Source organism: Staurois parvus, unplaced genomic scaffold (assembly GCF_062004578.1).
Source record: "Staurois parvus isolate SC_StPar_1 unplaced genomic scaffold, SC_StPar_1.0 ptg000137l, whole genome shotgun sequence".
Taxonomy (NCBI): Eukaryota; Metazoa; Chordata; class Amphibia; order Anura; family Ranidae; genus Staurois; species Staurois parvus.
In genome coordinates, this window is record NW_028317933.1 from 13,656,052 (window position 1) to 13,683,778 (window position 27,727).

General features: G+C 41.3%; 1 protein-coding gene across 1 annotated transcript in view; it reads left to right on the plus strand.

Moving 5' to 3' along the window:
* The first annotated feature begins 1,826 nt into the window (after positions 1–1,826).
* The window catches only part of CDK5RAP1 (CDK5RAP1 mitochondrial tRNA methylthiotransferase), a 33,560-nt gene continuing 7,659 nt past the window's right edge, over positions 1,827–27,727 (plus strand). The window contains exons 1-10 of the mRNA XM_089673376.1: positions 1,827–1,929; positions 6,572–6,843; positions 9,329–9,432; positions 13,387–13,421; positions 17,590–17,690; positions 18,099–18,309; positions 19,480–19,600; positions 19,742–19,972; positions 21,843–21,940; positions 27,389–27,444. Coding sequence (XP_089529502.1) covers positions 6,588–6,843; positions 9,329–9,432; positions 13,387–13,421; positions 17,590–17,690; positions 18,099–18,309; positions 19,480–19,600; positions 19,742–19,972; positions 21,843–21,940; positions 27,389–27,444 — 1,213 coding nt within the window. The 5' untranslated portion in view covers positions 1,827–1,929; positions 6,572–6,587. The remainder of the gene's footprint in view (positions 1,930–6,571; positions 6,844–9,328; positions 9,433–13,386; positions 13,422–17,589; positions 17,691–18,098; positions 18,310–19,479; positions 19,601–19,741; positions 19,973–21,842; positions 21,941–27,388; positions 27,445–27,727) is intronic.

Here is a 27,727-nt window from a genome sequence, read left to right on the forward strand (position 1 = left end):
AAAAATTCATATGGGTACAATGTTGCATGACCGCGCAATTGTTATTCAAAGGGTGATAGCGCTGAAAGCTGAAAATTGCCCTGGACAGGAAGGGGGTAAAAGTGTCTGGACAGGAAGTGGTTAAGTGACAACTTTGTGTATTTTGTTTTTGTCATTTCCAAAAGCTTATGGCAAAAAATAAAGTATTCCATTGACTGAACATGCCTCTCAGCAAATAGTCTGGTGTGTCAACTTTCCAAAAAGGGGTCATGGGGGGGGGGGAAATTGTGCTATATTGCAATTTCAGAGACTCTGAAACTGTAATAGGTAGTGAGGAAGTGCAATGAGGAATTTTCGCACCTTCAGGCTTTCAGTGGGGTCATTGGTTTTCAGGCTCCTGTATACCGCTAGACTCCAAAAAAGTCTCACACATGTGGTATCCCCATACTTAGGAGAAGTAGCAGAAAATATTTTGGGGTGTAATTCCAAATATACCCATGGCATGTGTGAACAATATACCATTTAGATGCAAATATGTGTAAAAAACCCCCAAATGTCATTTTCAAAAAACTTGCCTCTCAGCAAATAGCTTAAGGTGTCTACTTTCCAGAAAGGGGTCACTTGGGGGTGTTTTTACTGTCCTGGTATTTTAGCACCTCAAGAAATATGATAGTGATGATAGACAGTCAGAAGGTAAAAGCTATGTAAATTCCAGTATCTATAGCATCATTTTCAGATGCTATAACTTTCATACAAACCAATTAATATACACTTATTTTTTTTACCAAAGAAATGTAGCAAAATACATTTTGGCCTAAATTTATGTTGAAATTTAAGTTTATTGTATTTTTTAATAACAAAAATTAGAAAATATTGTTTTATTTCCAAAAAAATTTTTTTTTATAGGCACAGCTCTCTTGTGACAGGAGAGAGTGATCGATCGTGTCCCCCCGCAGAGTTGGTAAAGGCAATCCATCACTTCCTCTTGTTCCAGTACCACCTAGTACACACCAAGCACATAGCTAGGCACACACTTAACCCTTTGATCACTCTAGATGTTAACCTCTTCCCAACCAGTGTCATTAGTACAGTCATCAGTGTATATTTTTAGCACTGATCACTGTATTAGTGTCACTGGTTTCCAGAATGTGTCAGTTAGTGTAAAACTGTCTGCTGCAACATCACAGTCCCGCAATAAGTCACTGATTCCCGCCATTACTAAAAAATTCCAGTATATGTCCCAAAGTTTGTAGACACTATAAATTTTGTGCAAACTAATTAACATACGCTTATTGTGATTTTTTTTTTTACCAAAAATATGTAGCAGAATACATTTTGGCCTAAATTTATGAAGAAAATGGATTTTCAATTTTTTTTATTGGATATGTTTTAGAGTAGAAAATAATATATATATATATATATATATATATATATATAATTTTTTTTTTAAATTGTTGGTCTTTTTTGTTTATAATGCAAAAGTTAAAAGCCGCAGAAGTGATCAAATACACCAAAAGAAAGCTCTATTTTTTGGGAAAAAGGACATAAATTTCATTTGGGTGCAGTGTTGCATGACTGCACAATTGTCAGATAAAGTAATGCAGCGCCGTATCGCAAAAAATGGCCTGGTCAGGAAGGGGGGGGTACATTCTCAGGAGGGCAAGTGGTTAAAGCTAGATATTCCCTAGTATTCAGGTACTCACTGTTCTGCAGATACTTCATTTACAATTACAATACAGACAATGGGCATTTTTCTATTTACAATACATAAGTAGTATCCTTCTGCCATTACACATTCTGTCACTAGATGTCGCTGTGGTAGTGCAGAGCTCGGCTCAGGCTGATGACGTCATTGTTTCTTCCTGTCCTCTGTCTGTGGAGGGGCACGTGTGTGCTGTGCAGGCTGATCGGATCTCCTGCTCACCTGACTCCTATTTTATAGGGATATGAGTGAGTATACTTGTGTATGCTGTGATACTGGCTGCAAAGTACTGTGAGACACGTGTTCAGGAGGAGTGCATGCTTAGAAGGCAGGGGGACTCAGTCTAGGTCAAGGGTAGGCAACCTGAGAGCCCCAGGACTACAAGTTCCATCATGCCTCTGCAAGTCATAGCTGTAACTATCAGTTTTGTAATCTTTGCAATGCCTCATGGGAATTGTAGTTCCACAACAGCTAGAGAGCCACAGGTTGCCTACCCCTGGTGTAGTTGAATCTGCTGGCATATCCATGGAACAGCATGGCTACACAATAAGGGGCTCTGTACTGAGAGAGATGTGGAGCTGCTGCTCTTCTGATAATGCTAGCTGCCTTGCTGTCTCTGGCTCTTCACCTGTCTTAAGTATGCAGCCAGTGAAGTCAGAGTGATTTAGAACTCCCTGATCTGCATATTTGCTTTAGGTTAGAGAATAGTGATTCAGTATGACAGACAGCGGCCAGTTTAGGAAAGGAGAGACCAGCAATGGCAGGCTGTATGCCTCCTTAGTAATTGTCTCCTTTAAATCTCGTTATTCCTCAAGCCTCACAGAAATCAGCGCTGTCTCTGTTAGTGTATGACATATGAATGCTGAGCTGGACAGATCAGTGATACGCAGGACCCTATTGGTCTCGTCTGCCATAATTGCTTCTCCCTCCCTGTCAGCATTAAAGTGGAACTTCACTCTCTCAATCAGCATATTTCTTATGCTGCTATCAGGGGCGGACTGACCATTTGGAAACTCGGGCACTGCCTGAGGGCCCGGGGTCAGTAGAGGGCCCCATGAGATGCCCCTGGTACCTTTTTCATAGGCTTTTTTGAGTTTGGGCAAGGACACGGGGGCCCCATGAGTTGTCAGTCCGCCCCTGGCTGCTAGCTTTAGTAAATAGATAGGAAAGTATATCATATTTACTTGTTAAGGGGTGTGAATTTTTTTTTAAAAAACTACTTGACCAAGGGACTAAATCAGTATTCCAATCTACTTGTCCTGATAAAAAAATACATTTTCCACGAATGAAAAATATGAAGGGTTGATGTTTTCATATTAGGCATAGGTGCTTTTATGAACGTGTGGGGCTTTTAAAAAAGAAAGGGGGTTTAATGCGACTTAAACTTTTAATATTTTTTATTTTTTGCTAGCACATTTCTTAGAACCCAGGACCCCCCATTCATCCCCGGCCAAGGTTAATAGTTGTAGTTGTTTATCTTTTAAAAATAATTTCCAGCGTATAATGCAAAGAACTAGTTATGAATAGGCACAATTACCTGATTTTTCCCCATCCAAAGGTGTACAGGGAAATCCTCCCATTGTGCCTGTGTATTCTGAGGGTGGTGCGACTTCTGTGCCATCAGATTAAACAGATCAGCAGCCGACAGCCGACAGCACTTGTGGAGCAGCAAAAATATGGCAGGGTGGCTGTACAGAAGTCGATTTGTCAACCGACTTCTGTAAACCACCCTGCCTATACATACAGTATCTCACAGAAGTGAGTTCACCCCTCACATTTTTGTAAATATTTTATTCTATCTTTTCATGTGACAACACTGAAGAAATGACACTTTGCTACAATGTAAAGTAGTGAGTGTACAGCTTGTATAACAGTGTAAATTTACTGTCCCCTCAAAATAACTCAACACACAGCCATTAATGTCTAAACTGCTGGCAACAAAAGTGAGTACACCCCTAAGTGAATGTCCAAATTGGGTCTAATTAGCCATTTTCCCTCCCTGGTCTATGCTGCCAGGTTTATATAAGAAAATTAGAAGTCTAGTACGCCACTTTATTATGACCGCTCGTTCTGTGATCGCCAGGCATTGGCGTCAGACTGAGGTTCCGTCTATAGCTGAATGGACTTGTGAGGTTGACAAGATTGAACATATGGAAAGGATGATTGGATGGGACAAGAATAAATCCGAATCATTCAAGCTTATGTGGATAGTGTGGTCTCACTTCAGATTTTCAATGGGCTTTGACTCCTTTATTTCAGTGTAGGTCGACAGTCCTTCTGCTAATCAAATTCTTCCCCCCCCCATGTGTGTGTGTTTTTTTTTTTCTCTCATTTCTCTTTCTTTTTTTTGTTTCCTACTTTTCTCTTGTTCTATCTAATAACAGCTTCATAGTAGAATGGTATAATTTATTTTACAGGGTGCTTTGATATTTCACTTGCGTTCCGGATAATATTTTTCTTCATTGAATTGGATATAATCTAATTTTCCCTAAGGCTTTGCATATATCTGGTGCAAGATGGTTTGTGCATTATTCCCCTCTTCTACTGCTTTATAATATATTATTTTTGTGTTTCATATGAGGTTGTTATGTTTGTGGCACAGTTATTCATATGCTTTGTATAAATGCGACGTACTTCTGTAATATTTGCTAATACTCCATAATAAAAATGGATTAAACGTAAATAGATACCTAACATTTTTTGCATGCCCGTGCAACGGCAACAAACGATGTAAATGTCACTATGTCCATAAGCGACTTTTTAAAAGCCTTTACAGGTTAACACTTTAGATTTACAGATAAGGTCTGGTGCTAGAATTACTGCCTGTGATCTGACGTTTGCGGTGATAGTTCACATGTGTGGGACAATTGGCAGAGGAGGCCAGTAGACAGAGGTGTTAGGCGGGTAGTACGGTAGGGTGACGTTCCCCTCATCTGGGTAGCCCCCTGACTTTAGACTCTAGCAGCTCCATGCTAACACAAAGGTGGCTGCCTAGAAGAACGTGATTAGGGCCAGTGTGGCCATCTCCCATTTCGAGCACTGTGACACCCCATCGGGCACACAAACATCAGTCATCACTATTAACAGTGTCAATTCGCACTCTCCGCCAAAGGGCGGCATGGAGTGGGACTGGACCAGAGCGTGCCTCCACCTATTGGAGATGAGGGAAGTCGTGACATCAGGCTGACAACCCCTGGCTCACACGAGACCGCTTCTGTCTGATTTATCCAACCGGTCGACAGCAGGGGGAGATGACATAGTGACCGGACAGCCTGCAGAAGGTGGAAGGAGGGGGGAACATCTCCTCTTGCTGCTCGTAAAAACAATCCAGTGGCCTGTTAGCTGCTTGGATTGATTTTACAAGAGAGCCGACTGCCGGTACTAAACCCTGCTGCTTGCCTGGCCTAAATGTTAAAAAAAAAACCCTCTTGCCTGGTGCCTGGAACTGCATGTCCCGGGGCATCGGGCAATAGGAATCGAACATCCCTGATTGTTTTAATCTTTTTTTTTTTGCATTCCTTCATTTACTTCCTAGTTTCCGTGCCTCGGCAAATTATATCATACATCCCAGGAGTCTTCAAGAGGGGAGGGTTCTCAGCTCAGTAATGCCTGAGCTAAGGGTAGATGGATTCCAGGAAGTAACTGCTGCATAAATCATCTGCCCTTACTCAGGATGCTCATGGCCAGAAATGTGTTTTTCAAAATGATTTCATAGCAACATGAAGCATGGAGACATGAATGGATGGAAGAATTAGTTTTTAATATTAAAAATTAATTATATAGCATTTTTGGTTTGTAGTACTCAGATGCAGTGAGTTCTACTTTAATGTACACTGAGCCATGCATGCGCAGTGCACATTTATGGCACCCCTGTGTGCTGTGATGATGTGACACATGGAGCAGCGGCTTGGGAACATGCCTGCTTGGGGGTGCCCCCTTAGCAAGCTGCTTGCTGTGGGGGCACCCAACAGGAGAGAGGTTCCAGGAGCACTGGCGGGAGACCCAAGAAGAGGAGGATCTGGGCCACTCTGTGCAAAACCACTACACAGGGCAGGTAAGTATGACATGTTTGTTATTTTTTTCCAAACAACATTTAAGCCTTCAGTATTAATTTAAGTAATGACAAAGTTATTGTCGATTAAACGGGTCCAAAACAGAAATTTTAAAATTGCTCTGATCCATAGGGGTGAACAGGTGTGAGAGGCAAAGTGATTCAACTCCAAATCCAGTCAAATGTTTTGTGGGTAAGAGTCAGGTTTGTTACTGCTGTACATGTCCTGGTTAGAAAGTTACTTCCTGTCCCAGTGACACCAGTAAAAAAAATGAACTAGCATGAGTGTCACTAGCCCAGGAAGACACAGTAATAAAAACCTGACAGAGGGACTAACTTTTCCCTATGACACCTTATAAATAAATAAAGTGTGTTGCTGTTTGTGCCCCATCACACAAATATTGCATCACTTCCTGTCTGCTTGACACCTTCTAACTGGGACAGTGAAGGTCAATCTTCAGAAGAGAGACACAGACAGCCAGAAGGTTGTAGCCCTCTCCCTCATACAAAACAAAAAAACAAAACATTAAAAAAAAACAAAAGGTTTGGGCTGGACTAGAAAGATCTGATGACTGGCTTTGATTTTCCCATATTACCCTTGTCAGTCCCTATTCTGGATCAGTGGTTTACCAAGCAATGAAGGGAAGAACAGATACTTTAAAAACAAGTCAGTGGAGACGGCTCCTATTCTTTTACCCTAATAGGTTTTATTTTAATACATATCCAGAGTTCTGCTTTAAATTGAAATTGATTTTATATTTGTCACAATTGTTGTGTTTTCCTAATCTGTTGTAGTAAATCAGGTTTTTTTTTTCCTTTGCTGTATTCATGTACTGCAGGTCTTAGGTGCCGCCAATGGAACCATTGAAGTTATCTCGCCTTCTTTCCCGAGCCAAAATCTTGCTGTCCTGGAGACTTTTATGTACTGGTGTCTCTGGCTCTCAGAAAGCTGCGACCAGGAAGGATGAGTTCAGTTCCAGGCTGGCTGCAGGCCCACATCTTAAAGAGTTTATTGCTAGCACTACTCCAGCAGTGGCTGTGCCTCCACCTGTAGAGGATGATGTACCTCATTATATCACTGACTGTTCTTCACCACCAGTGAATAATAAAGGTTTGTTCAGTGGACCGAGAGAAAGGAAAGTCTCTCTTAGTCTCAGTTCACACTACTGCAATCTGAAAGTCGCGTGATTTACAGTGGGACTTTGCCAGGCCACTTTGAGTACTATGAAGCGACTCTGAAGACATTTTCAGGGGATGCCTGGGTAATCTTCCTGTAATGTCAGATCCAAATATCAATATAGATGAGAATCCGACTTGGAGGCGACTTCCATTAACTACTTGCCAACCGCAGATAGCCGAATGATGGCTACATTGCGGCCGGCCAGTTCTGGGAGGGAGTCCTATGACGTCCTCCCAGAACGCGCTCTCCTGCGCGCCCTCGGGGGTGCACACCCGGTGAGCTCCGTGATCGCTGTGTCCTATGGACACAGCTGATCACGTGATGTGGTAAAAGGCCAATCACAGCGGCCTTTTATCACGTGATCAGCCGTGTCCAATAACACGCTGATCACCGGGAAATGCAATTGCTGGTTCTCGGCTGCACTTTTCTCACGCTGTCAGAGCGTGAGGAAAGTACTGCCGGGAACCGGCAGTTGTCAGAGCAGGGATCGGCACCGATCATCAGGGCACTGATGATCAATGCCACCCACCAGTTCCGCCCACCTGTGCTCAGCAGTGCCACCTACCTGTGCGCACCAGTGCCACCCACCTGTGCCCATCAGTGCAGCCCAGCAGTGCTGCCAGTCAGTGCCCAGCGGTTGTGCCAGTCAGTGCCACCTATCAGTGCTGTCTATCAGTGCCGCCTATCAGTGCCACCTATTAGTGGCCATCAGTGCTGCCTCATCAATGCACATCAGTGAAGGAGAAAAATTACCTGTTTGAAAATTTTTATAATAGTAACAAAGAAACTTTTTTTTTTCTCCAAAATATTTGCACTTTTTTTGTTTATAGCGCAAAAAGTAAAGTGCCCAGCAGCGATTAAATACCACCAAAAGAAAGCTCTATTTGTGAGGAAAAAAATGATAAAAATTTCATATGGGTACAATCTTGCATGACCGCGCAATTGTCAAAGTGCGTCAGCGCTGAAAGCTGAAAATTGGCCTGGTAAAGAAGGGGGTATAAGTGTCCGGTAGGCAAGTGGTTAAAGTCCATGGGCACAAGTCGGATAGAAGTGTCTTTGAAGTAGTACTTTTTCTAAAGTCGGAATGACTTCAGTAGTGCTGATTAAGACAGCTCTCATTGACTAACATGGGATTTTACATGTCATGCAACTTGGGGTCTCACAAGTTGGATCCCAAGCCTCGGCAGTGTGAATCGAGCCTTAGGGCTCATGTACACGGGGCGTTTGGAAAACTCTTCTGAACGATGGAAACTGCTGGAAAACGTAGGTTAAAAACCGTCAGTTTAGCTGTGTTTGCATACCGCGTTTATGAGCGGTTGCATTTAGAAGCGTTTTTAAAAGATAACCTCAGGAGACCTTCCCAAATGCCCAGAATGCACTGAAAATAGTAAATAACTATTTCAGACATTTCGAGAGGAATAGAGAGCAGAAGCAGAGAGAGCAGTATGTGTTGAGATAACCTGTCTTTTCTGGTTGTATTCACTATGGATCCCATCATGAGTATAATGCGGCACATTCTACCATTTTTTCTTCACACAAAACCGGGAACTGACTGCGCAGGTGTACCGGGTCCATTTGAATACATGGAAAACGCTTTTCATGCATTTCTGATGATGAAAAAGGCTCTGGACAGCATCTGGATATGGAACAGTTAAAAAACGATTCTAAACGCAAACCCTTTTAAATGCAGTTAACCGTGTTTACAAGCGTTTGGCGTTTGAAACGCTGGTAAAATCTACTCCTGAACTCAAGTTTGGTGTATTCAAAAAAACCGACTGTGAACTCAACTGCCTGTAAATGATTATGTGTACATGGACACATAGGAAAACATTAGGGAGAGTTCAGGGGCTGCTGAAAAAAAAACAGCTCCTGAACGTCAGTTTAGCAGCTGCAGTGTACATGAGCCCCTTACACATTGCTTATTGTTAACTTGCTTTGGGGAAAGTTTTATTTTTTTAAGTTAATTGATTTTTAAATAAATGTTTGGGGTTTTTTTAAACTTACCCCAAAAGCACAGAAATCATATTATTGTCAGTTTGGCTCCTGCTGCTCTAATTTTCTAAAAGTGATTTGATAACTTTACAGTCTCGAATCACTAATGTAATCACAATGCAGGTGTTCTTGGAAGGTCTAACTAGGTGAGCTTAGCTGTACAGAGAATGACTTGCATAGCTTTAGTTCTTCTATAATATTGAGGATAAATTGGTCCACAGTGTCTGTAGCAACAAAGGTCAGTGCGGGTTTGGTTTAAGGGCTCATTCACATGGTTATTTACTAAACTAATTTTTGTTGCAACAAAAGCAAATGTATATTTTTAATATTTGGGGGCAGTAGCTCTATTTTAGAGTTATGTAATACATTAGAGGGCAATCTGTGTGTCAAGTGAGATTAATATATTATGTCTTTATTTCTTTAGTATATTTTGAGACGTATGGATGTCAGATGAACGTGAATGATACAGAAATTGCCTGGTCTGTCTTACAGAAAAATGGATACGTCAGGATTAATACAGCAGCTGAGGTAATGAAACCTCTGTAGAAACACTGAAGTGGTCCATGTAGATCAATTTATTGTTCATACAGCTTTTTTTTTTTTTTTTGTGGATATAGCCAGTATACCAAGTATCTTTGAAATAGCAACCAAACGTTTATTGAAACTATCACATCACAGCATAAAATTGTGACATTTTGGGGCAGCACAGGATCCCAGGCATGATCACTTCAGTAAACGTTTGGATGCAATTTCAAAGATCGTTAGTGTGCTAACAATATATGCCTAAGTCGTATAAAAGGCAATTAAAAAAAAAAAAATGTCATACTTACCTGCTCTGTGTTGTGTTTTGCACAGAGCAGCCCCGATCCTCCTCTTCTTGGGATCCCCCGCTGGCGCTCCTGGCCCCTCCCTTCTGCCCCCAGAGCAAGCAGCTCATCCAAGCATGTTCGCTCCCGAGCCGCTGCTCTGTGTCCATTCACACACAGCACCGCTTCTCTTTCCTGCGCCCTCTCTCTCCTCATTGGCTCCTGCTGTTGCCATTGGATCCTGCTATGGTCTCAGCCATGAGGAGAGAGAGATTCCAGAAATCTGAGGCTCTTGTGCACATTGCTGGATCGTGATGAGGCTCAGGTATGTATTTGGGGAGGGGGGCTGCTGCACACAGGTAGTTTTTACTTTCATGCATAGAATGCATGAAGTTAAAAAACTTTGAGCCTTTACAACCACTTTAACTTTATGTCGATACCGGTTCCCAGCAAGCAGCCACTGTAGCTCCCACCTATTACAAAGCCATTTTCAGGAACTTGTGTGATAGGCGTACAGGCGTACCTTGGTTAACGAATTTAATGCTTTATGCGGGACTTTTCGTATTGCAAAAAATTCATAAACCGAAACGCGGTCTCCCATAGGAATGCATTGAAAACCAGTTAATCCGTTCCAGTCAGAAAAAAGTAAACAAAAAAGTATTTTACTTGTTCAAAACTCTTTATAAAGTGCACTTTAAAGGTATAAATACTGTACAGGGACATGATTAAAAAAAATTTCATAAATGCATTGAAAACCAATTAATCCATTCCGGAGGTCAGAAAAAAATAAAAAAAGAGTCTTATCAGTTCAAAACTCTTTATAAAGTGCAGTTTAAAGGCATAGTACTGTACAGGGACATGATTAAAAAAAATTTGTAAATGCATTGAAAACCAATTAATCTGTTTGTATTGCGAAAAAAAATTCTTAAATCGGGCATTACTTTCAATGGATTTTCATTCGGAAGCCGAAAATTACGTTAACTGAGGCATTTGTAAACCGAGGTGCGCTGGTACTTTACGGGACTTATATAAGTTTGGGTTAATAATATTACAGATGGGAGATATCTTGGTTCCTCTGTTCATAGGACATAGCAATGGATAGTGGGTTTTTCAATCCAATATCCTTACATGACCGAAATATTACCTTTTATCAATCATGACCTGGAATTTAGAGTTTTATGTTCACATACGTTGCTGAAATTGAAGAGGTGTCAATAGCTTACCTTTCTTAATACGTCCTGCAAACTCTAGCCATGGCATTGGAAATTTTGCTCTGATCAGTGCCTGTTCATACATGTGCGATTTCGGGGGTGATTTGCAAATTGAAATCGCATCTAGTGTATGTCAGTGTCTTGTGTGATTTGCTGGAGCAGGGGCGGACTGACAACTCATGGGGCCCCCGGGCAATAGGGGATCATGGGGCCCCTGTGTCCTTGCCCAAACTCAAAAAAGCCTATTAAAAAGGTACCAGGGGCATCTCATGGGGCCCCCTACTGACCCCGGGCCCTCAGGCAGTGCCCAAGTTTCCAAATGGTCAGTCCGCTCCTGTGCTGGAGTGTGATTTCTAAAGTAGTTCTTGAATTACTTTTTCTGCAGTTTTTTGTTGCGATTTCACATACATAGACTATAGTGGAAATCGCACTGCAAATTGCAAGAAATTGTTGAAAAGTAGCAATAAAGTCTTCAGAAATTTGCATTTGAAATTGCGCTGAAACTGCACACAAGGGAGAATGTCACCAGCACACCGAGGATCACCAATATGGGTCCAAAGGTTTTAATGACTGATCACATAGTTACAGCAAGGCAACGTTTCAGAGTCTCGCAGGACCCCTTCATCAGGCATGTGATCGACGGTCGCTGCAGCACCCACTTATACACACTGCCATTTTTAATGCAGGAACGTGTGCATTTTGATTGTACACTTGAAATTGCACACAAATCGCACAATTTTAAATCTCAGAGGTGTGATCGGGGTGTAAAGTAAGAATACTGTTCTTTTAAATGCCCCCACCACCACCGACTGATTGAATGTGCCTGAACTTCATGTCACAAGACTTCTTTGTGGAGATTATGTGATCAGCTGCAGGGAAGAGATGACAGGAAATAATTAGAATAGTATGTTTATTTTCATGCCTGAAGAGTGTGGGCTGGTTGTGTGGACTTATGTGGGCAGTATAGGCTCATTTACTCCTGGTCAGGTTATGCTAAACTGATTTTTCATGGTGAATGTTTATGGGCTGAGTTACTTTCTGATGGGGTCCCCAGTGACAGTCTCCTTATTGCAGTTCCTTCCTTCATACTTGTGTCATGCAGTCTTACTTCCTCTGGATAATGAAACAGTTCTTTTTTTTTTTTTTTTTTTAAATCCAAACAACTTTTATTGCCAAGACAATTTAAAAAATGGAACAGTGCTTACAGAATCTACAATGATGTTACTGCAACAACAGGATTACACATAAATAGAACAATGTGGATCCGCAGATCCTGTAATAGACAGAATAACAGAAATAGTAACCAATCAAAACAGAGAACATCAGGATCCATAGCCATCTTGACAATACCTTACTTTTTCCTTTTACCTTTTATTCCTCCCTGTTTTAGATGTAAGCATAAATGGGGGAAAGGAACAAAACCAAGAACATACCAACAATAAAAAAACAACATCTGGTTAAAACAGTTCTAAATAGGCAGATTTAATCCATATTCTTTTTTTTCACGGCTGAATTCTTAGTAAATACAAAAGACACATAGTAATGCAGCTTTCTATTCAGCAATACATAATAAAAGCTTAACTCCATCTTTCATTGAACTTTAAATAGTTTGTTTACACTGAGCCATTTCAAACAATTTCCTTCACTAGCACATACAGCGGCCATCAGCACTGCGTGAGTTGTGTGTAGCACCAGCTACATACAGTATACAGCACTGTGTTCTGGCAGCAGAATGGGGAATTTCCTATCCTGCTCCTGGAACAAACTCAAGATGGGCTGAGCGCTGTTTAGCCATTCACAGAAAGTCTTGTAGTTTTTTGAATGCAAAACTTCCTCTGGGTGAGGTGGAGAGGCGGGTGAATGATTCCCAATCTCCAACTCAGAGGAAGCTTTGTGTTCATTCATAAGGCTACTTAAGAGTTCATAGAGCACTGACAGCTGCTGTATGTGTTAATGAAGGGAATAGTTAGTTTGTCTAGGCCAGCTTGGCAAAATTAACTATTAAAACATGAAGTTAGGCTTTAAATGTATTTTGAGAAATGCAAGCAGTGTAAGAACCTGAGCTTGACATGGAATCAGCCTCTGTACAATGAGCTCAGACTGGAAGAGGAAGAAGAAACACAAGAAGCCAATCAATTCACATGTTGATAGTTGAAGAGAGCGAAGTGAGTCTCATCGGTTGCCTGCTTCCCCTTCATTGTCCAGTCACGGTAAGGGTGGGAAGGAGACCTGAAAGTGTTCTTTACTGCAGTAGAGAAAAATCTGGTCCCTTGCCAGACAGGCTGTGTAAATCTCAAAAGTAAATTGACATAACTAGAAAATCCTTTGTCTGTATGTATGTATGTATGTATTTAATCTGTGTATTTAGATGTTTCATGGAGTTCAGCCTAAGGTAGTGTTCATTTTAGATTTATTAGCACCTTTACTGCAACCTTTCAGGTATTCATTCTCTCTTTTTATTTTAGGCTGATGTGATCCTTCTGGTTACATGTTCAATCAGGTAAAGCCTTCATTTCAAACTGAATGTCATTTACGTGTATTTTCTGTTGTCCGCTATTGTTTGCTTTACCATTAAATATCATAAATACAATACAAGCTGCACTATCAATCAAATACCGTATATGTGTTGGGATGTGCTAACCGAAAACAACACAAGTTATGAAAGGGAACAGAAAAAGACTACTCTGTATATGGTGAGCTTAAGCAAGGCTATGTAGGTTATCATCAACCTTTTTTATTTTTAGGTGTGATACAGACTTCATATGTAAATAAGGCTTTATAGAAAATGCATATAAAGGTCATAAAAGCACTTAAAATTTCCTCAACTAACAAAATGTTGCAGTCACCTATGGTAGTGAGGATGATATTTTCAGATCTGGACATCCCTGTGTTCATGCAGGGTTTGGTAGAAGTGGTCAGGGGTTTACATTTAGAGTCTATTTCCCCTTTTGAAGACGTCAAGTGACGAAACGCGTTGGGCCTGGCCTAGTGGATGTGACGTTGGAACGTTCCTCCTAGCTGTCGGCTGTGTTGATCGCAGTGCAGGAGGTTCGTCCCTTGGTTTTTCCCTTGTGGATGTGGCATTTTAGAGGCTGTCATTGCTGGTGTCGGCTAGACACCTTCTTTGTGAGTGCAATACTTTATTAATAAAATTTTACTGGTTTTAAACGTACTGCACCATCATATCTCTTCTTATTCCTCGAGCTTTGCCCAAGTTATTGGAAGATCATTTGCTGCTTAGCTGTTCCATATGTGCTGCCTAGCTGTTCCATATGTGCTGCCTAGCTGTTCCATATGTGCTGATTGGATCACTATTGTTCCTCTACTGGGATATCCTGCAGATCATCGCTCCCAGAGCAAAATGCTATCATGCTGGTTTATAATATATTCAGCATATAGCTCTGGTGAGTGTATTCATTTCATCTGGTGTTGGATTTGCACATGGGTGTTTGTTTTCAAGATTGACATTAAGTTGATATTGGACTATCACTGTTATGGTGGCTGGACTTATGTTTATATTTATGAATTTATTTATTTTTATCGTTTATCCTTGCATGTTTTGTGAATAATTAGCGCACTTTTTATTTGTACACTATTTCCACTTTTGGATAACATATACTGTATATTTGTTACATGTCCCCATTGACATATCAGAATCGGCATTGTTGCTTACATTTTTCTTTCTTAAAAACGGTTTAGCGGTCCTCTTTTACGTAATTTTAAGTAGTCAACTGGGAAAGTATGTTTACCGTAATTAATCCTGTCTGTACTGTGCTGGCAAATCTCATTTTCCGTTGTAAACTAGATGTTAACACTGTCATAAAAGGGCTAAAGATCCCAAGGCTTAGGTGGTACAATGTACACTATATTGCAAAAAGTATTGGTCGGCCTGCCTTTACACGCACATGAACTTTAATGGCATCCCAGTCTTATTCCGTAGGGTTCAATATTGAGCTGGCCCCCCATTTGCAGCTATAACCACTTCAACTCTTTTCTGAAGGCTGTCCACAAGGTTTAGTAGTGTGTCTATGGCAATGTTTGACCATTCTTCCAGAAGCGAAATTGTGAGGCCAGGCACTGATGTCGGATGAGAAGGCCTGGCTCGCAGTCTCCGCTCTAATTCATCCCAAAGGTGTTCTATCGGGTTGAGGTCAGGACTCTGTGCAGGCCAGTCAATTTCCTCCACCCCAAACTCTCTCATCTATGTCTTTATGGACCTTGCTTTGCGCACTGGTGTGCAGTCATGTTGGAACAGGAAGGGGCCATCCCCAAACTGTTCTCACAAAGTTGGGAGCATAAAATTGTCCAAAAAGTCTTGGTATGCTGACGCCTTAAGAGTTCCCTTCACTGGAACTAAGGGGCCAAGCTCAGCCCCTGAAAAACAACCCCACACCATAATCCCCCGTCCACCAAACTTAACACTTGGCACAATGCAGTCAGGCAAGTACCGTTCTCCTGGCAACCACCAAACTCAGACACATCCATCAAATTGCCAGACAGAGAAGCGTGATTCGTCACTCCGGAGAACACGTCTCCTAGAGTCCAGTAGTGGCGTGCTTTACACCACTGCATCCAACGCCTTGCATTGCACTTGGTGATGTAAGGCTTGGATGCAGCTGCTCGGCCATGGAAACCCATTCCATGAAACTCTCTACGCACTGTTGTTGTGCTAATATGAAGGCCACATGAAGTTTGGAGGTCTTTAGCTATTGACGCTGCAGACAGTTGGTGAGCTTGCGCTGACCCCTCTCTGTCATTTTACGTGGCCTACCACTTCATGGCTGAGTTGCTGTTGTTCCCAGTTGCTTCCGCTTTGTTATAATACCACTAACAGTTGAACGTGAAATTTTTAGTAGCAAGGAAATTTCACGGATGGACTTATTGCACAGGAGGCAACCTATCACGGTACCATGCTTGAATTCACTGAACTCCTGAGAGCGACCCATTCTTTCACAAATGTTTGTAGACGTAGTCTGCATGCCTAGGTGCTTGATTGTATACACCTGTGGCCATGGAGGTGATTGGAACACCTGAATCCAATGACTTGGAGGGGTGTCGCAATACTTTTGGCAATATAGTGTATGTTTACCTGTCCTTTAGTTTGTCCCTAGTTGCACATTGGTAACTGCTTTCATTTTTTAATCAATTTTAGGTATGCTGTGTGAATTGGAACACATAACAAACATATAGTGGGGGTTTCCTAAATTTGACTGTATAAGTGAAAAATGATTTCAGGGTTAACAACTGCTCACATCTTTTGACAACTCCTATATAAATGAAATGTAATTTAGGGCTCAAAATATGCATTTTTAAATGCAGTACGATTGCATATACAGGAAAAATGTATGTATTTTAATGAGCCTGGCTTAGGCCTGGTTCACAGCTATGCAGTTTGCTTTTGATCTGTTTCTGCAGTGCTTTTTGCACATGTGTTTTTAACGCGGTTTTCATGCATTTTGCATTTTTTTATGCTCTTTTTGGCCAATTTTTTGTTGGGCAGATTAAAATACATGACACGTGTCAAAAATGCTTCACAAATGCGTCAAAAATGCACTACATGCTTTTCTGCAGTGACTCCATTGAAGTCTATTCAACCAGAAACGCACCGTTTTACATTTAAAAATGTCCCTGACCCTTTCCAAAAATGTAACAGCTGAAAAAGCATAGATGTGTACATGTCCAATTGGAAATTATGTTAAATGGACTGTAGTGCGTTTCTGCAAAAAGCACCAAAAAACGAACAGGTGTGAACCAGGCTTTACACCATTGTGGTGTTTTCACATGGGTTAAAAAAAAAAAAAAAAAAGTACAGCAGGTTGCAAATGCAATCTAAAAGGGAAAAGAACAGTGAGCGCTGGTCCTAAACAGCAGCTAAGCACTCTAAGCAACTGATATCTACTTAAACAGAATAACATAAAAAATAGTGCAGCGCTGAGGGTAGTAATCATAAAACAGAAAGGAGTCCACTGCAAGTCCAGTTCATAAAAACATGTCAAGTGACAAGTGGGAATTCAATGTTGGTGATCCGTGAGGAAGTGGCTGAAAAACGCACTCACCAGAAAGAAGATATATAAACGCAGTATATATCCCAAAGCCCATGGATCCTCAATCCAGAAGGAAACAAAGCTGGTCCGGTCACAGAAAGTGGGTCCCTCCTTTATGGATGCAGCAACAGATCTTCCTCCTCCCAGTTTGGTGTAGGATTCCAAAATCAGGGTTCTGCAAGCACCTCTCAGGCTCCTTCATTCCGATTGGCTACCGAAACGAGGCGTGAGGTGCACGGAGGACCCATGAGGAGAGCACGCTGTTTTCCTGCTACAGTAGAGCACTTTGCTTGCAGAACCCTGACCCTACACCAAAATTGATTGATTGGTTTTAAATCTGACAGTACAGGCAAACTTCTCCCTGTACTATCTGTCAGAGGGAGGGGGGGCAGCGGGCACGGTTGCAATTATGGGAAAATGTTACATGTTCCACCCTACATGTAACATTTTCCCAAAGGTGAACTTATCCTTTAAATCTGCTAAAACCTTCATCATTGGAAAACCAATGTTACACTTACATTATTGTATCACTAATCTATAGTATAGGTGTACTATATATTACTTCAGTACATTGACGATGTAGATATGGACACAAAAGTAAACCATTCTGATATTTGTTGGCAGAGAAAAAGCAGAACAGACCATTTGGAACCGTCTAAAGCAACTTGCACATCTCAAGAGAACTCGAAATAAATCTCAAGGTCCTTTGAGGATAGGACTATTAGGTATGTGCACGAATATATGCCAACTACCCTTAGGTCTGATATTAGGGAGAAATTAACATAATGCTTGGTAATTTTTTGTGACATTTACAAGTTAATAAACTGTCCTTTATATTTTTCTCATACTTGTATGAAATCCTACAGAACCTGTTGATACTACTGGCCTTTCTAATAAGAAAGCTCAGCAGTTGCTGCCAGTTTTCCAGCCATCTTTGTCTAATTGAAATTTCATGCGGGGGTCATATGAAATGGAAAGGGAGGGTATGTCTCTTCTTTGATGGAATAGCAGGTCAGATTATAATCTTTTATTGGAAAAGCAGTAAAATGACTCAGCAGAGGTGATGGAAAAAATGATTGAACAAGGCTTTTTGCTAATCATTGTGATGTGATTTTTTTAATGTCTTGGTAAAGGATGTATGGCAGAACGCCTGAAAGAGGAAATCCTTCAAAGAGAGAAGCTGGTGGATGTACTAGCTGGTCCTGATGCCTATCGTGATTTGCCTCGACTTCTTGGTGTGGCAGAAACAGGCCAGCAAGCTGCCAATCTTCTCCTTTCCTTAGATGAGACCTATGCTGACATCATGCCCGTGCAAACATCTGCAAACAGTATTTCTTCTTTTGTGTAAGTTCCTTTAACATTCAATCATAAGACAATAGAGCCATCATCAGAGAAATTCCTTGTAGCTTCATTTTTTTTGTACTCCTGAAATTCAACGAATTCTGAGATGAACTGAGTAACCCATCACCAATTCTCCAAGAAGGGAGTTCAGAATATCCTGGCCTGCTGGTGATGTGTTGTGGTGCTTAATGTAAAACCATCTCAGCAAGTAAATGCTCTCCTTGCCATCATATCATGTTAATGCTAGAAATGACCCTCTTTACGTTGGTGATACAGGAGAAAGACCTTTTACATTGAAGACCCCTATGGCCTTGAAGGTCACAGACCATTTTCATTGATGGTCAGCCACTATGACATCATTGATCACTGATTTACAGCATGACATGTTATGCTTTGATTCTGGATGTCCTGGTGCAGGTGGTGGGGTGTATTGCTATCATGGTGCACAGGTGTACACTATTGCTGCTGTCAGTGTATAATGCCGCTTTGAGATAACCGTTTGAAGCTATTATGGTACAAGTGGGGGGATCATTCTATGGCAAACTAGTCTTGACAGTGAGATAAAACAGGAGGGTGCAGGAAAGGGGTTAATATCAATATGTTTATTTAAAAATAAAAGAAGTATCCACTTACATGGTAAAGCTCCAAAGGCAAGCTTAGAATCCACATTGGAGCCCAGCCAGAGTGTTTTAGGAACTGTCAAACTGGGGCCAGCAGAAGCACACTGGACCCACTATAGCTGTCAAAGGAGCCGCATCTGCAGCAATAGAAAACACACTTGGATAGGGGAAAGACCATGAACCTGACTGAAACTGACAGGCAATGTATTTCAAGGACATACCCACTTTTTCAAGGAAGGGGAAAAGGATGAGTCCCTGAAAAGCATTGCCTGTCAGTTTCACTGTCTTTCCCCTATTAGTGTGGGCTTACAGCTACTACAGATGCTGCTCCTTTGACAGCTAGAGCAGATCCAGCATACTTTTGATGGCCTCAGTTTGACAGTTCCCCAGCACTCTAGACATTATTTGCTGGCTGTGCAATGTGGTTTGTAAGTTTTCCTTTGCAATATATCGTTTAGATCTTCCATAAATGATCAGATTGTATAGTGTAAGGCCGGCTGTAGGCAGATAATGGCTCATGTTAGTTCTCTTATTTAATCACACTTTCTTTCAGCTCCATCATGCGAGGATGTGATAACATGTGCACTTACTGCATAGTCCCCTTCACTCGTGGCCGAGAGCGAAGCCGCCCAGTCCACTCCATCCTGGAAGAAATTAGGATGTTGTCTGAGCAGGTAAGTAAATGTGCATTGTTTGTCTAAATATATTATAACAGAGAAAATACAAATGTTGAAGTGCAATGCACACTTGATTATAATATCTGAGCTGGAAGCTCACCAGTTATATCTTTCATTTAATTTTATTTTTTTTTTCAGGGAGTAAAGGAAGTAACTTTACTAGGTCAAAATGTCAACAGCTACCGCGACATTTCTTCAGTCCAGTTCCCTGCTTCAGAAGCATCTCATCTGAGCCGTGGTTTTAGTACAATTTACAAGCCCAAAAAGGGGGGGCTGAGGTTTGTGGAGCTTTTGGATCAAGTCTCCAGGATAGATCCAGAAATGAGGATACGATTTACCTCTCCGCATCCAAAGGACTTTCCAGATGAGGTTGGCAATACTGCAGTCTTTTGTGAACTAAACTTATTACAAACAAATCATTTGGTTTAAAAACAAGAAAATCTGCTTTTTGTAAAGATCATCTACATCTGTTTCTGTGCCCCTCCTCCCTCTGTTCCTACACAACCTTTTGTTCAGATGGTAACAGGTACTGATATTGAGAATGCAATCATCCATTTATTCAAGGGTTGGTGTTGGGTTCAGCTGGGCAGAGACTGCTGGTTGCCCATGTGAATTCTCATTTGATTCAGGCAGTGCTGATGATTTAAAGCTCCACTGGACATTAAATTGATCAGTCACTCAGGGAGCAGAACACAGGCAGTGGCAACTGATTGATACCAGAAGTACTGGGATCTCACTAACTGAAAGAGAAACTTTGAGGAAGGATTGATGCACATTGGAAGTGCAGATCCACTAAGTATTGACACCATACACATATGTGAGCCATTCACTGCTTTAGTTTTACACCTGAATAACTTGAGCTTTAAAAAAGAAAACTAAAGTAACATAAATGTTCTATATAAATTTTTACTTTTCCTGTAAATATACACTTGGCCATACTCAGTCATGCCTCCTATTGTTGCTTTAGGTTTATTGGTTGTCTCTTTTATTGATAGAATGACTGTGGAGATAGGACCAAGCTTGACTTTCAGATACCTATACAGTAAATCCAAAACTGATTTAGAGGCACTAGGTCTAGCAGGAGGAATATCAAAAACAGTAGTGTTTTTATTGTCAGCGTTTCGATGAAGCTCAGTCCATTTTCTCAAGTCTTGAGAAAGATGGACCGAGCTTCATCGAAATGTTGATAATAAAAACACTGCTGTTTTTGATCTTCCTCTTCTGCAAGACCCATGAGTGCCTATAAATCAGTGTTGGATTTATAAAGATTTCTTTTTGTGTGAGCACCTGGGCATTTATCTCAAATATAGTGTGCCATGGCTACCTTTAGAACTATACCTATACAGTATATGGACTTTCTTTCCATTGCAGTTATTGATCAAAAGTGAGGTATGCAAGGGGGGAGGCCACATCAGGACTGTTTATTATCTATTTATGATCTCCATTCTGCTGGGATCACTCACTGGTACTGTACGTTGTAATTTTGGTAGAGGTGAGAGACAGAAGAAGGCTGATCTGTGTGAAATGCATATATACAGACAAACAAGTTTTTTCTACAGAATGCTGTCATTCTGTGACTCTACAGGAAATAAAAAAATGGTAGTGAATTATTCCCCTCTGTCAAGTAACCTGAATAGCTCCTAGCATCGTTCAGCAGCTGTGCATTTGAAACTGGTGCTGCAATATTGTAGTTCCTCCACAGCTGTGCCTGCCTGTGAGGGGGGACCTGTACAACCAGTTTTGATACTATTACAGTAACTACTGAGCTGAATAAGAGCTTGTTCACACTTGATTAATTTCTAATGCTTGCCAAACGCCCCTATAGCGTTTGACAGGCATTTGAGAAGCATTTTGAAAGCTCCCCAAACGCCCTATGAGTGTTTTAGAGGTGTTTGCCAAGCGTTAAAACCGCACCACAAACGCCTACAATGAAGTTTAATGTTATTAACGCTCCGCAAACGCCTGCCAGGCATTTGAGGAGCGTCACCATAGACTTGAATGGGAGACTTCAACTGTGTGCTGCCATGTGTAGAATTTTCATAGGCGTTTGAGGAGCGTTAAAAACGCTTCCCAAACACCTGTCTAACGCCTGCTAACAAAACTAGTGTGAACTTGGCCTAAATAAAAGACTTCTACTGATATGACGTCATTGAAGGTCTGGATCAGTTGGGTTGGGGAGGTCCTATTAAATAGAAATTTGTCTTTACACTAACATTGCCTCCCCTCTATTTGGTTGTAGGTCCTTCACTTACTAAGCGAAAGGCATAATATCTGCAAACAGATCCACATTCCTGCTCAGAGTGGAAGTAACAGGGTTTTAGAAGCCATGAGAAGAGGGTGAGTTTTTCAATTAATTTGCTAAAACAAAGAATCAATAAATGTGTAAAAATCACTTTTTATGTCCTTTCCATTGAGGCACTCAGGAGCAATGTCACCCTTGGGTTATACTGTTGACTACAGGAGCATTAGAAATGGGCAAAACAAAAGAAAAAGCTGTGGTCCAGCCCAGGATAACCCCTTCTACTGTACTACCAGCATGCCTTAGTTTTGCTAATGTCGTAGGGGGATGTACGGCTTTTCTTCAGCTCCATTGTGTGAAAGACTAATTTTGTTAGCACATTTTTTCATACTCCTCCTCCTCAACATTTTTCTTCAATTAACTCTCTTTATTTTTCTTTGTTACATTACTGCTGAAGCTGGTCTCTTTGATTGCAGCTGTCCAGCTCAGCCATTTACAAAGTAGGTTTTGGAATGCTATATCCAGACCTTGCTGGATTGGATGCCCACTGCTCCTAGAATTTAATCCATCTTAAGAGTCTTCTTTAGCTCCATTGGGTGTAGTTGGTTCTTCTGTCCATTAATCTGAGGATTTTACTATAGTCATGCAAGATTGTATGGCCCAAATCATCCAGCTATTCACTGGCACTAGTCACATACAGTGGGTATAGAAAAGAATCACTCCCCTTTACAATAATCACATTTTGTTGCTTTGCAGCCTGAAATGAAGACACACAGTTTTTGTTTTATAACATTCAAGTGAAAGCTGTAACACCAGCATGTCAGAAAAAAAAAAAAAATAAATACAAAACATAATTACTGAGTTGGAAAAAGGATCTCACCCCCTGACTAAAAATGACTCCTAAAAATCAGCTGTGATCCTAATCAAGCTCAACATGAAAAGATCTTTGCCTGGAGCATTTCAGTCACTGGTAGTGCAACTGAAGCAAACAATCAACTATGGGGCAGTAAGGCACTGTCATAAGATCTCCGGGATAAAGTTGTGGACAGGCACAAGTCAGGAGATGGATATGAAAAAATGTCAAAGGTGTTATCAATGCGTGGAAGTGAAGGGAAGTCTGTTATTAAGAAGTGGAAGATATTTGGTACAACACAAATCCTCCTTGAACGATGTTGCTCCAAACTGGATGAGAGAGCCAGGAGGAAACTGGTCAAAGAGGCTACCAAAAGCAAAGCAACAAAATGTGATTATTTTAAAAGGGGGTGATGCTTTTCTTTACCCACTTTAGGCCACAAGCACAATCTGATTTACCCTCGGTCTTATCAGCTTTTGAGCCTTTAGCTGCAGACGTTCTGATTTTATTTATTTATTAGAGGTACTTACAGTTGTGGCCAAAATTATTCAACCCCCAATGCTGTAAAGGGGTTTAGGGACTATAGTGTACATTTGGAATTGTATTCAGAATCAAATCCTACAAGGACGTTGTAACTACCCAAATGCAACTAAAATGACATCAATTGTTTATGTAATACAGTAGTAAATGGTTCTTATGTGGTTTCTTCATTGCCACAATTATTCAACCCCTTAAAGACTACCACTCTGAAGAACAGAGGTTCATACAGGTGCTTTCCATCAGGTATTGAAAACACCTGTGGATGTCACCGAGCAGCAATCAAGCATAATAAGCACCAATTAGGCAGCTTTAAAATGACTGTGATACTCAGCTCCTTCTAGACATTTACTGGTGTGGTTACAAACATGGTGAAGGCAAGAGAATGGTCCAGGAAGACAAGAGAAGAGGTGATTTCTCTTCACAGGAAGGGCAATGGCTATAAGAAGATTGCAAAGATGTTAAACATACCAAGAGACACCTTAGGAAGCATCATTCGCAAATTCAAGGCAAAGGGCACTGTTGAAACGCTACCTGGTCGTGGCAGAAAGAAGATGCTGACTTCGACTGCTGTGCGCTACCTGAAGCGTAGAGTGGAGAGAAGTCCCCGTGTGACTGCTGAGGAACTGAGAAAAGATTTGTCAGATGTGGGTACAGAAGTTTCAGCCCAGACAATAAGACGCACACTGCGTAATGAAGGCCTCCGTGCCAGAACTCCCAGGCGTACCCCCTTGCTGTCTCCAAAGAATAAGAAGAGTCGACTGCAGTATGCCAAAAGCCATGTGGACAAACCACAAAAGTTGTGGGATAGTGTTCTGTGGACTGATGAAACAAAATTAGAACTGTTTGGGCCCATGGATCAACGCTATGTTTGGAGGAGGAAGAACAAGGCCTATGATGAAAAGAACACCTTGCCTACTGTGAAGCATGGTGGAGGGTCAATCATGCTTTGGGGCTGTTTTGCTTCTGCAGGTACAGGGAAGCTTCAGCGTGTGCAAGGTACCATGAATTCTCTTCAGTACCAGGAGATATTGGATGGAAACGTGATGCAGTCCGTCACACACCTGAGGCTTGGGAGACGTTGGACCTTTCAACAGGACAATGATCCCAAGCATACCTCCAAGTCCACTAGAGCATGGTTGCAGAGGAAAGGCTGGAACATTTTGGAGTGGCCATCGCAGTCACCAGACTTAAATCCGATTGAGAACCTCTGGTGGGACTTAAAGAAAGCAGTTGCAGTGCGCAAGCCTAAGAATGTGACTGAACTGGAGGCCTTTGCCCATGAAGAATGGGCGAAGATACCCGTAGATCGCTGCAAGACACTTGTGTCAAGCTATGCTTCACGTTTAAAAGCTGTTATAACTGTAAAAGGATGCTGTACTAAGTACTAAGATTGAATGTCACTTGGGGGTTGAATAAAACTGATAATGCTGTGAGCACAGAAAAGACATTTGTGGTTATTTCATTATAACTGTTATGTTATATTTGTCTGACCTACAAGTGCCTCTTTAATGTAAATGTAAGCAAGATGACTGAATGATCAAAAGCAATGTCAAACTGGCCAAAACACTCAATTTCAGTGGGGGTTGAATAATTTTGGCCACAACTGTATATAGTGCTGTCAATTTTATGCAGTGCTTTACATATATTGTATATTCACATCAGTCCCTAACCCTCAAGGGGCGTACAATCTAAGGTCCCTAACTCACATTTATACTTACACATACTAGAGCCAATTTAGACAGGATCCAATTAACCTACCAGCATGTCTTTGGAGTGTGGGAGAAACCTGGAGGAAACCCAGGCAGGCACAGGTGATTCTGAGTCGCTTCAGTCTTTACCTGGTGACCTTATCCTTGAGAAGTCACTTTTATTTTGCTGATATTCCCAAATTAAGATAGATCATTTTGGCTCTTGTCAATGCAGTGCATAGCTCTGTGAAACTATGGGATCAGCTTGGTGCTTCTACCATTGTTGCTTCCAGTCTTGAATACTTTAAAGTCCCTAAGATAGCAAGAAATTTCCCATTGCATCTGCTGTATAAAGTCTTCTATTACTGCCTGACATGTTTACTGCCCCCTTAAGCACTTAGTTGCCTTGTACCTGTTTGAAGAGGACTTTGAAAAGTACTGTTACCAGTCAATCCCTGACATTTTGAGCTAACATATCTCATGAATTTTTGAAAAAATCTTTTCCTCCTGTTTTGCAGTAGCTGATTTGTATCTTTTTGCTAACAATTTACTTTATATTGGTTTACATTACTAGCTGCCTAGCTTAAGTGGGTGATAGGAAGGGTTTACCACTGACGTCAGGGTTTATAAGGGTGGGTGTGGATGTATATGTATTATTTTTCTAATTGGCACTTTTTTTAAAGCTTAAGTTTTCCTTCTTCATGTTTCTACAAGGTGGTGTTGAGGCCCAGGGCTTCTGTCTTGCCTAAGTTAGTTTCTGCCTTTCACCTCAACCGGGACATTGTTCTTTAATTTCTCTGTCCAGCTTCATTTCCCCAAAAGGAAATTTCCCTCTATTGTCTGGATGTAGCTTGGGCTGTGAGAGTCTAAGAGCCTCTCTTTCAGCTACTACTTTCAGAAAGACTGATTCTCTTTGATTTTTTTTGTCATCCTAGATCAGCAATGGGCAAACTACGGCCCGGCGGACCTTTTAATCCGGCCCGCGGAGCTAGGCTCCTCTCACAGTCCGCCCTGAAGACCGGTGTAGCATGAAAAACTGTCTCCTATGAGGATCTGTCCCCCTCAACGTATCTGCGCATGTGCCGGAGATCGCCAATCGGCTGCTAATGCCTGAAACTGGCACATGCGCAGATACGTCGAGGGGGACAGATCCTCATAGGAGACAGATTTTCATGCTACACCGGAACGCTGCGGGAACACGGCGAGAGGAACGCGGAGCAAAGGTAAGTGAATTGACACAGGGGGGACTTGGGGACTTAATATGGGGGATGAATTAATATGGGGGATGAATTAATATGGGGGATGAATTACTATATGGGGGATGAATTATTATGGGGGATGAATTACTATATGGGGGATGAATTACTATATGGGGGATGAATTACTATGGGGGATGAATTACTATATGGGGGTTGAATTACTATGGGGGATGAATTACTATATGGGGGATGAATTACTATATGGGGGATGAATTACTATATGGGGGATGAATTACTATATGGGGGATGATTTACTATATGGGGGATGAATTACTATATGGGGGATGAATTACTATATGGGGGATGAATTACTATATGGGGGATTAATTACTATATGGGGGATGAATTACTATGGGGGATGAATTACTATATGGGGGATTAATTACTATGCTTACTATGGGGGAATATTACTATACTTACTATGGATGACACATACACATCATTCATCTACTCTTGGTCCGGCCCCCGGGTCCAATATATGAACCCATTGCGGCCCTCAAGTCAAAAAGTTTGCCCACCCCTGTCCTAGATAGTCCCCATACTGATGATTCAACTTCTCATTTCACTATCTCTATGAGGCTCAGACAGACCATAGTCCAAGCTTATGGTTCCTAGGTTTCTGTTCCACCCTTTTCTGTCAAGGTGTGGTCTACTAGACCTGTGAGCACTTCTTGGGCTTTTCAGCATTAAGCAACTGTTTCTCAGATATGCACAGCACGGCTGCCACTGTTTTCTGGTCTTGCATTCTTTCCATCATGTGCCGTGATGTTCCATCATGCAGATGTTGCTGTCGGATTCTAGTGTAAGGTCCTACAAGTGGCTCTTTAAACTGAAGGCAGTGCCCAGTTTTCTGTTGTTTTCTTGGATTTGTCAGCGTTTATCTGGTATGCTGCCCATCACTTAGTTGGTCTGCTTTTGGATGTCCTGAAAGTGAAAGGTGTCCCTCGATGGACGAGAAAGAATAAAGGATTTTTTTTTTTTTTTAAATCCAGTGAAGGACACAGGTCCCACCCATCAGTATTTAAGATGATATTCTTGGTACTGTTGGTGGTGTTGTATAGGCTAGCCTACATTTTTTTGTTTACTAGTGTCTCTTGTAAGCTGCAGTATAGCCCTTAAAGTGAAAGACTTCCTGTGTCCCTCAATGAACTCCCAAGAAAAAGAATTTCCAGTGAATACAAAAATCCTATTTTTCTTGTTTTGCAGATATAGCAGAGAAGCTTATATTGATCTGATTCATAATATAAGAGAACATATTCCAGGTTGGTGATCACTTCTTTAAATTTTACGCATTACTACTTCTTACCGCTAGAGGGGGAGACTTACTTATTAAACTTAAGAAATCAGCTTGACAATACCACAGTAAATGTACAGTGCATGTCCAGGTATTACTGAAATGTAACCCCCAAACTTCCCTCCCCCTCTCTAGGTCATATCCTGGCATTGACTGACAGCTAAGAAAAAATAAATAAAATATATATATAATATGGATTGCTGCACATAAAAGAACTTTTAATGTTGAAAAATCACCATACAAAAGAGTGG